Source organism: Nicotiana attenuata, unplaced genomic scaffold (assembly GCF_001879085.1).
Source record: "Nicotiana attenuata strain UT unplaced genomic scaffold, NIATTr2, whole genome shotgun sequence".
Classification (NCBI taxonomy): Eukaryota; Viridiplantae; Streptophyta; class Magnoliopsida; order Solanales; family Solanaceae; genus Nicotiana; species Nicotiana attenuata.
Genome location: NW_017671672.1, coordinates 58,860 through 70,125, shown reverse-complemented (window position 1 = coordinate 70,125; position 11,266 = coordinate 58,860). Strand labels below are relative to the sequence as shown.

General features: G+C 37.3%; 1 protein-coding gene across 1 annotated transcript in view; it reads left to right on the top strand.

The window, feature by feature from the left end:
• Window positions 1-4,032: 4,032 nt before the first annotated feature.
• The window catches only part of LOC109209615, a 23,212-nt gene continuing 15,978 nt past the window's right edge, over window positions 4,033-11,266 (top strand). Inside the window, exons 1-3 of the mRNA XM_019372921.1 lie at window positions 4,033-4,312; window positions 4,523-4,754; window positions 5,099-5,155. Coding sequence (XP_019228466.1) covers window positions 4,033-4,312; window positions 4,523-4,754; window positions 5,099-5,155 — 569 coding nt within the window. The remainder of the gene's footprint in view (window positions 4,313-4,522; window positions 4,755-5,098; window positions 5,156-11,266) is intronic.

Below are 11,266 nucleotides of genomic sequence, written 5' to 3'. Positions count from 1 at the left end.
TAACCTTGCTGATAGCTCACTCTCTCTTCCCCTTTTGTTTCAATTCCAGGTATTTTCCTTAGCTCATGATCAAAGATCGAATGTTGAACATGTAATGGATTTGAAGCTCATGTTAAATGAAGATTCCCTTTGAAGCTGACCCCTCTGTTTCTTCTACTACGTCCATTTTTGTTTAACTAGACTTCAAGTTATAAATGCTAGTTAAGGTCTCGTTCTCTGTTATTTGTTTAAACACTGAATTCGGTTTCGTTCTTCTAGTATAGTTTTTGTGTAATCCATTTTGTTTTGAGGTTCAGAATTGAACTTATAGGGGTGTAATTGGTTGAAAATGTTTTGAACCTTCGAGTGTGTTAATTATGGACTGTGATTTGCCCTTAGACTGGCTGAAATTGTTTAGTTTTGGTTCCAGTCTTTAGAAAATTTTCATTTCAAGTCTAGTTTAATACCTAAACGATATTTTAGGAATTCACACTGGTTTGAGGTTGGAACTGTCTTTGAAATCATCTGAGATTGGCTTGAAATCGTGTGTAATTATCATTTTTTGAAATTAGTCTTACGAAGTCCAACTTAATTATAGGTTGATTATTTCAGTTTTGAGCTCTCACAAATGTTATTTACCCACTCTTTTGTGAATGATTATGTCCCGGAACTAAATGAATATCATGGATGTTTTGAATCAGATTCGTCAATTTGGGGATCAGTTAATCCCTTGTTTATATGTTGATTGTGTCGTTGCAAGGGCTCGATATCAAGCCTGATTTGTGGCAATTTCAAATCCTGAAAGTGGCCCCCGTCCCAATTTGGGCCTTCTTTTGGGCCCTGCTGGACTATGGCTAAAAATGTAATTCCGAATGCCTTTGTGACTGTGGGATGTTAGGCCTCACGTTGGGCCTGGATGATGACTTCAAATCATTAGCTTTATTATATTCCATTAATTTGAACCTTAGCATGATCTTAACTCTTTAACACCTAGATAATTGAATTCTCTTTAGTCGATAGAGGCGAGCCATACTGCATAACACAAATAGTTTATGGCCCTCGCGAATTAGTGTAGAGATGCTTTAATTAAAATAAACTGAGGTGCGCCGTGCCAAACAAAAATGACAATTGCGTGGCCCTCATTATTGATCCTTAGATTCCGAGACGGTGCATTTAGCAAATTCCATGGCCCTCGCAAAGTGCAAATGCGTAGTTGCTTTAGGCGCATGTTTAATAATATTATTTTCCTAAATTCGGGTGCGCATTTATGTGACCCAGATCCAAATCTCAACGACGTTAAAATATGTCAAAAATCACGGGTGCATTTATGTGACGTGGTTCGAGACGTGTTTTAACGATGTTGCAATTCTCTTTACAAATAATAATAAAAATGGTTAAAAAGTTAAAATTTGCACATAGGTTCATAATTGTTAAAATCAGATAATTAAGCTGAATATAACAGTTGAGCGACCGTGCTAGAACCACGGAACTCGGGAATGCCTAACACCTTCTCCCAGGTTAACAGAATTTCTTACCCGGATTTCTGGTTCACGGACTTTTAAACAAAGTCATTCTTTTCCTCGGTTCGGGATTTTAAACCGGTGACTTGGGACACCATAAATCTCCCAAGTGGCGACTCTGAATCTTTTAAATAATCCCGTTTCAATTGTCACTTCAAGTTGGAAATAACTCCCTTTATTATACCCCTTCCGGGGTGTAGTGAAAAAGGAGGTGTGACAGGTATGTTGACCATTTGTTCTCACGATGCTTATGCCTTGATAGACCTAGGATCTACTTTATCGTGTATTAACCCCTTTGTCACGGGGAAGTTTGGTATAGTTCCTGAAATACTAAGTGATCCTATTGTGGTATCTACACCGGTCGGAGAATCGATTATCACTAGGCGGGTCTACTGAGGTTGTATGGTGACAGTTTGTAGTCGTCAGACCTCAGCCGACCTAGTTGAGCTAGAGATGTTGGATTTTGATGCTATCATGGGCATGGACTGGTTTGCAGCTTGCTATGCCACAGTTGACTATCGAGCAAAGACAGCCGGATTTTATTTTCCTGGTGAGCCAGTCCTTGAATGGGTAGGTAATACAACGACACCCAGAGGTAGGTTTATTTCCTATCTGAAGGCGAGGAAAATGATTGCAAAAGGGTGCATTTATCATATTATGCGAGATAGAGATGCATATGCTGAGATACTTACACTTCAGTCTATTCCAGTAGTCAAAGAGTACGCATATGTATTTCCAGATGAACTTCCAGGTATTCCTTCAGAGCGAGAGATTGATTTTGGCATCGATTTGCTTCCGGGAACTCAACCAATATCCATCCCTCCGTATAGAATGGCAGTTGCCGAATTGAAGGATTTGAAGGAGTAGTTAAAAGATTTGCTGGAGAAAGGTTTTATCAGGCCCAGTACCTCACCTTAGGGTGCACCGGTACTGTTTGTACGGAAGAAAGACGGCTCGCTTAGGATGTGTATCGATTATAGATAGCTGAACAAGGTAACTATTAAGAATAAGTATCCACTTCCAAGGATAGATGACTTGTTTGATCGGTTGCAGGGAGCTAGATGCTTTTCAAAGATAGATTTGAGGTCGAGGTACCACCAGGTTAGAGTTCGAAAAAAAGATATTCCCAAGACAGCCTTCAGGACCCATATGGCCACTACGAGTTCCTTGTCATGTCCTTCGGGTTGACAAATGCACCTACCATATTTATGGACTTGATGAATAGCCTAATCCGACCATTTTTAGATCTGTTCGTGGTAGTCTTTATTGAGATAATCTGGTTTATTCACGTTCAGATGATGAGCATGCGGACCACCTGTGAGCGGTACTCCAAACCTTCCGCGATAATAAATTATATGCTAAGTTTTCTAAATGTGAGTTTTAGTTGAATTCTGTATCATTCTTGGGGCACATTGTATCCGATGGAGGTATAAATGTAAACACTCAGAAGATTGAGGCTGTTAAATCCTGGCCTAGACCTACCACTCCGGTTGCGGTTCGTAGCTTTCTAGGCCTAGCAAGATACTATCGGAGGTTCGTAGAGGGTTTTTCTTCCCTTTCGACACCATTAACGAAGTTGACGCAGAAAGCAACTAAGTTTGAGTGCACAAAGGCTTGCGAGCAGAGTTTCCAAGAGCTTAAGAACAAGTTGACCTCAACACTAGTTCTAGCACTTCCAGATGGTCCAGATGGTTATGCCATATATTGTGATGCCTCAGATGTCGGGTTAGGATGTGTCCTAATGCAACATGGGAAGGTAATTGCGTATGTTTCGAGGGAGTTAAGGAAGCACGAGCGGAATTATCCAACCCACGACCTCCAGTTAGCTGCGGTTGTCCATGCACTTAAGATGTGTCAACATTATTTATATGGTGTTCATGTTGATGCATTCACAGATCATAAAAGTCTGCAATATATCTTCAAGCAAAAAAGAGTTGAACTTGCAACAGAGGCGATTGCTTCAGTTATTGAAAGATTACGATGTTAACATTCTCTACCATCCAGTGAAAGCTAATGTTATAATAGATGCCTTATGTCGCCGATCGATGGGTAGCTTAGCACATGTAGAGGCCGAGAAAAGACAATTAACTAGAGAGGTTCATCCAGGGATTCGGTTAGTAGACTCTAGCAATGGGGGAGTTGTACTCCAAAATATTGCAAAATCATCTCTCATAGATGAAGTAAAGGAGAGGCAGTACGACGACCCAGAGTTGGTCGAGTTGAGAGAGCGAGTCCCAAAGCAGAAGAAGCTGTTGTTAGAGCTCAAGGGAGATGGGGTTCTCAAATACAGGGGTCGTTTGTGTGTTCCAGATGTAGCAGGGCTACGAGATAGGATTATGTCATAGGCACATTATTCGTGGTACTCCATTAACCCTGGGTCGACGAAGATGTATCATGACATTAAGGATGTGTACTGGTGGAATGATATGAAGAAGAACATTATTGAGTTTGTCGCGCAATGTCCTAGTTGCCCGCATGTGAAGATAGAGCACTAAAAGCCCGGAGGGCTAATGCAGACTATAGAGATCCCGACATGGAAATGGGAGACGATAAGATGGAATTTATCACAGGTTTACCTCATTCTCATCGTAAGCTCGATTCCATATGGGTGATAGTCGATAGGCTTACGAAATCAGCTCATTTCCTACAGGTCAGATCTACATATACAGCAGAAAATTATGCTAGGTTATATATTAAGGATATAGTACGGCTACACGGAGTACCAGTATCTATTATATCTGACCATGGGGCCCAGTTTACAGCATATTTTTGGAGGTCATTTCAGAGAGGTCTAGGGACCCAGGTGAATCTCAGTATAACTTTTCATCCATAGACTGATGGACAAGCCGAGCGCACAATTCAGACGCTCGAGAATATGTTACGAGCATGTGTGTTGGATTTTAAAAGAAGTTGGGACGAACATCTACCTCTTATTGAGTTTGCATATAATAACAGTTACCACTCCAGTATCCAGATGGCTCCATACGAGGCTTTGTATGGGCTTAAGTGCAGATCTCCTATAGGGTGGTTTGATGTTGGAGAATCTGGGTTACATGGGCCCGACCTAGTTCAGCAGGCCATAGAAAAAGTAAAGCTTATCCGAGAGCGACTGTTGATAGCTCAGAGTCGTCAGAAGTCATATTCCGACGTGCGGCGACGAGACTTAGAGTTCGGTGCTAATGACTGGATATTCTTAAAGGTGTCACCTATGAAAGGCGTGATGAGGTTTGGCAAGAAAGGAAAGCTTAGCCCACGGTATTTTGGGCCTTATAGGATCATTCGGAGGGTGGGCCAAGTAGCTTATGAGTTATAACTGCCCTCAAAATTGGAGTCTGTCCATCCGGTTTTTCACATATCTATGCTACAGAAATGAATTGGCGATCCTACACAAGTGGTGCCCGCGAATAATGTACAGATTACGAAGGACTTGTCATATGAGGAAATTCCAGTTGCCATCCTAGACTGACAAATCCGCAAGCTATCGAATAAGGAGGTAGCCTCTGTGAAGGTTTTATGGAGAAGCAAGAATGTGGAAGAGATGACGTGGGAAGCGGAGGAAGAAATGAAGTTTAAATACCCCCATCTATTTCAAACTGAAGATATGGCTTGAAGTGGGATACCTCAGCACAGCTCTATTCAGGCCAGTGGGTCATCAGGTAAGCTCTTATTTTTCACTTTCAGAATATATAAAGGACAGCTGTGTGAGGCCAAGTATTGCTATTTATAGACATTGTCCATGTGTGGCATGTATAGTATGTTTTCTAGCTGCGTGCAAGTTGGTTTTAGTCTAGTGTACGGAGGAGACTCTCGCAAAAAATTTCCAAAGTCTCTAAGAGTAAACATTCAAGGACTAATGTTTCTAAGGAGGGAAGGATGTTACGTCTCGCATTTTCGTATATTAAAGTTTCGTCTTCAGTTAATTGATGTAGACTCGGGGATGAGATTATCTTGAGATTATAAGCATCTATGCTATTTATATCAAGCGATAAGTAAGTGTCGTGAAAGATAAAGGGTGAACGAATCAAAAAAATGAGTTTCGTTGAAGGTTGTCCATTTGGGATAAAATACGGTCCGAGCTATAATACTCGAATTTATGTATTAGTTCCATACAAGGTACCATATGACCATGATAGTATGATTTATAAAGTGTGTTAAAATGAGTAGTATTTTAAGTAATTTGAGATAATTCTTAATTATGCGGTTAATTAGTTAAATATTAGTTTAATAGAAGATTAATCATGTAATTAAGGATTTATGGATATTTGTAGGTGAGGACAACCCCTCCCACGTGGCAGAAAGTGGAGGAATATTTAATAAGTGACTCTTGACATTAGGTAATCAAATTAAGTGGACACATGGATACTACTCTTAGCCATCCTTGCAAAACCGTAGAAAGGGGGTTTGTATTAGTCATCCCTACACATTGTCTTGAATGGATATCAAAATTCATTTTGGAGGAGATTTGGAATTTCATATGAGACTTCATATTATAACAGCAAGAACCATATTACAACAGCAACGGAAGTTCTTGGATTAGTAAAGGAATTCATACGAAATTGCACTGCATAATAACAACGGGATTTTGCAATTTTAGGGGAGTACGGTGCAATCCTTCTCAAGAATATCATACGGATTTTTTCCTACTCCAGGTATGTTTAGGATAAGTCCTTCCTTCACTTTGCCATGATCTCGTAATTACATGTGTTTGATAACGAGGCATAAAGAGAAGTTCATACTCCCGAACTTATGTACATTATCCTAGTCTCATAAATTACAGTATTCTCCCTTATCGGGACTTTATATTTAATTGAGTATTGTCTTCTTTCGGTCAAGAGAAAAGAAGTTCTATATATTACAGTATTTTAACCACCATCGAGCTATAATTTGTTTACATCTCGCGTTTTCGTACGTTAAAAGTTTCGTCTTCAGTTAATTGACGTAGACTTAGGGATGAGATCATCTTGATGTTAACATATTTACGCTATTTATAACAAGCGATAAACAAGTGTTATGAAGGATAAAGGGATACACGAATTAAAGAAAACGAGTTTCGTTGAAAGTGGCCAATTTGGGATAAAATACGGGTCGAGCAATAATATTCGATAATTATGAACTAGTACCATGCAAGGTATCATATGACCACGGTAGTATAATGTATAAAGTATATATAAAGTATATTAAAAATAAGTAGAATTTTAAGTGTAAGCACGTGATTTTTGCCCTATACGAAATACTCCTACAAAATCCAAGAAAATAGATTTTTCTTAATTATTTACCATTTTAGGAAATTTCATAGATTTTTTAATTGTTTACATTTTTCTTGCATGTTTAATTTTTATTTAAATAATGAAAAATACCAAAAAATATCACGCATGACATTTATGCTTTATTTTTATATTTTTTAGGATTAATCATAATCACTTGTTTTATTAAAATTGAAATCACAAAAAAATGCTTTATTTTTTACACTTTTTCCTTTTATTGATCTTTCACTTTTAATTCAGGATTAAGTAGCTTTTATAATTTTTGCAATTAGTTAATTAGTTTAATTTCACATTTCTAGAGAATTTAGGATTTTAATTTCTAGGATTTTAATTATAAACAAAGAAAAGAAAAAGGAAAAAAAAACAAAGAAAAGGAAAATAGGAAGAATATATCTTTTGGTCTTGTTTCTTTTAAATTTGGGCTAATTCCTAGAATTGTCCAAATTAGTTTTAAACCCCGGCCCAATTTGCATGACCCAATTCCCTTCGGCCCATTTCCCTTGACCCAAATCCCCTCATTAAAATCCCTAAAATCTAGAACCTTCCCCGGGGAGAACACGCCAAAAAAAAAAAACGCCGGAGCTCTTCAATTTTTTTCGATCCCTCACGCTTCAGGAGCTGGACTCACTCCTTCTTCTTCATCTTTCTAAAACACACACAAAGGAAAGGAGGAAAACGAAAAAAAAGAGATAGAAACAGAAGCATTTTAGAGAGTTTTGAAATTCAAATATCAATGGAGATCTAAAACAAAAAGCTTCAAACAAGAGGAGTAAAAGGGGTAAACGTAGCTGCTGGTATTTACACTACATTTTCTGAAAGTTTTAAGGTTTAATCGGGTTGGAATCGTCCAATTACTGTGGCTGTTTTGCTTGTTTCGCTGCTGTCCGAGCTGCTGTTGAGCATCCCGTTGAAAAGTTTTGAATTATATTATTGCTGTCGAGCCTCTATTTGTCATCTCTAAGTTGATTCTAGCAAAATCATGTACTTATCTATGAATTCGAATTACTGTTGTGTAGGAATTGGTCTGATTCCTTTGATTGTTTTTCAATAAAATGCCGATTCACTTTTGCTTTCATGTGATGGATATCTCTTGATAAGGCGGTTTTTTGGTTGTAAATCTGAATTTGCTTGTGCTGATTTATTTGTGTTCGGGATAAATGGAGGCCCATCAATAGTAAAAAACAGATTGGTTATGTCATTTGATTAATGATCTTAATGTTCCAAGTATTTTGATGTTTTGTTATCCAGTGATGGTAAGTATATGTATGAAGCCGTAACAGGTATCATATATAGTCAAAGTTCGAAATTCATAGCACACTTTTGCTTCTAAATTTTAATAATCCTGAAGCAGTTGATGGTCAAAGAAGATTTGTTGTTGCAGCAATAGAGATTATCAGCGTGTTTGTTTGGTCGGAATTCACGTTGCTTGCATCTTCTTTAGTTTGAGTTAAAAAGTGTGAAGTATTTTGTCATTTGGAAGTTTATTCTATGTGCTTTTCATTAATATTTTAAAGATCCTTTGTTGTGATGTTGTTGATTTGATTCTTGGCACTGTGATATGTTTTAATAGCAAAGTTTGAATTTCTTAATCGGATTTTCCTCAATTTTGAGCTCTTTTTTTTGTGTTTCTGTGCCCGACTCTTTCCTTAGTTTACTTGTTGGTATTTTCTTGTATTGATCCTTTATTGCATCATATGGAATTAAGCTCACTAATTTTTCTGAAATGCATTGGTTTTGGAATGGGCAATAATAGTATAATGTAGAATGACCGTGATTAGCTAGCTCATTTGGATCGTATGGTCACTAACTCTAACCAGTTTAATTTGAGGCACCGAATTAATTTATGTCGTGTTAGTAAGTTTTCAATAATATCTTGTCAATAATCCATGGCCCTCACTTAATTAATTTTAACTCCTTAGAAATCGGGACGGCCGTTTAGCGAATTTTCATGGCTTCTCGCAAAGATATCAAAACGCGTAGTTGTTTTAGGCGCGTTATTTTAATAATATTACTTTCCTAAACTCGGGTGCGCATTTATGTGACCCAAATTCAAATCTCAAGGATATTAAAATATGTCAAAAGTCATGGGTGCATTTATATGACGTGATTCGAGACGTGTTTTAATAACGTTGCAATTTTCCTTAAAATTAATTTAAAGCGGTAAATAATTTAAAATTGCACTTTAAATTGAGACATGTATTGAAATCAGATATTTAGCCATTTATAATAGTTTAAGAGACCGTGCTAGAACCACGGGATCCGAGGGTGCCTAACACCTTCCCTCGGGTCAACAGAATTCCTTACTTAGAATTTCTGGTTCGTAGACTCTATTCGGAAGTCGAAATTTTTCTCGGTTCGGGATTCAAGATAAACCGGTGACTTGGGACACCAAAAGTCAAACTTATCCCAAGTGGCGACTCTAAATAAATAAATAATCCCGATCCGAATAATGTCACTTAAAAATGGAAAAACTCCCTTATACATTTATCCTTCGGGGTAGGTGTGTAAAAAGGAGGTGTGACAGCTCTGGCGACTCTGCTGGGGACCCGAACCCAGAATTTCGATTCAGGGTTCAAGAATTCGAGCTTAGTATAATTGTTATATTTGGCTTTATCTGATTTTTCTACATGTTCCATGCTATATGTGCTAAATGCTTTACCCCTTTGATATTATCTGAACTGTATATAAACTGTGCCGAAACCCTTCTCTTCTAACCTCCGGGGATGTGCTTACTGGTTGAGACTCCCTATTCTGTTAGTGTCATACCCTGAAATAAGAAAGAGGCTCGGACAAGTTACTAAGCCGGACGATCTTGCGGGTCCCCGGTATGTAGCCCCCTCCTCGACTCGAGTTGTCCGCTCGGGTACACAGTCTAGAACAGATACCCAGGTTTTGAACCTAGAATAACTCGGCCTCATGCCGGATCCCTAGTAGGACGTTTGTTTGCATCATGTGCATTTGACTTAGGGGACTCAACACAGGGGTTGGGTCCGTCTAGGACAGGTGACCTAAAATGAATTGACCATCCTGATGCATCCTACGTGCTACTTGCGCATTTATTTGCTCGGCTTTGCATGTTGATCGGCTTGACTAAATGAGTGAAAATTGAGAAAAATAAGAAGTGTTAGGACTAAGTGAGAGTGACCATTTGAGAAAAACCAATGCCCAAATAGTACCGAAATGCTGCCGGATTTTTGAAAAATGAAAAATGGAAAAGAGAAAATTTTTGCAAGAAAAAACAAGAAAAACATAGAAAGAAAATTGTTGTTCAACATAGTTTTGATTTTGGCAAATCTGACCGAACTACGCAGGTCTGATTCTCACCGGATGTGAGTTACGTAGGCAAACCTCATCGGTTCCGACCCCAATTTTCAAAAATCCAAAAATATTTTCTTTCTTCAGAAATCTTTCCTTAGATAATTTTTTAAACAAAAAAAAACAACCAAAAAGAAGTTTTTAAAACTAAAAAACGGTTTCCTTCTTTCTAATGTCTTTCATAAAAATCAAAATCCAAAAATACAGGTTTCCTTCATTTTGAAGTATTTTTCTAAAAATCCAAAAAAAGAAATCAGAAACAAAAATCCAAAAATACTCTTTTCTTCTTTAGAAGTCTTTTTTTTTTGTAAATGTCAATAAAAATTTTGAAAATTGAAGTCCAAAAATATTTTTGCTTTTCTCTAGAAGTACTTTTGTAAATAAATAAAAGCTCAGAAATTCAAAATATTTTTCTTAAAGAAGTCCCTCTTTCGAAAATTAAGAGATTACATCCAAAATCCAAAAGTATTTTCTTTTTTCCTTAGAAAAAGAGAAAACAATTGAAAAACTCAAACAAAGTCTTTCTTTCAAATAAAGTCTTTTAAATTTCCCAAAGTTCAAATAAAAAAAAAGGAATTTTAAGAAGTCTTTCTTTCAAAAATAAAATCAAAATCAAAAATCCAAAAAAAAATTCCCTTTCTTCTTTTAAAGCATTGTTTTAGAAAATTCCAAAAAAAAAAAAAAATTCAAAAAATCAAAAATATTTTTCTTTGGCCTTAAAGCTTTCATGGTCTGCGTTTTATAAAAAGAAGAAAAAAAAAGGGAGTTAGTTTACTCAATTCCCAATTTGTCCGAACTACGCTGGTTTGATTCTCACCAGATGTGAGATACGTAGGCAACCCGCATCGGGTCAACCACCCCTTTGCAAAAATCGCCAAAAATACCAAAATTTTAATTCTTGTCATAAATAAGTCAGGTGATGCCATTCTTGTCTAAAATAAGCCGAATGTCCCTAAAAGGGCGCCGGAAGGCTGTTTTTGCAAGAACAGCCACCCTGAGTCATTTTTGAATGGTTTGCGGGCATAGCCTTAAAATCTTCCTCCCAGAAGTGCTGAAAGGCCGTATCTGCAAAACCAAGTCCTTGTTTTTCTAGATAAAAAAAATTTGCAAAAATAGCCACTTTTTCCTTTTAGGTCAGAATAAGTCATTAAAATACTCCTTAGCTGTCTTTCTCTCGTAAAGAAAAAT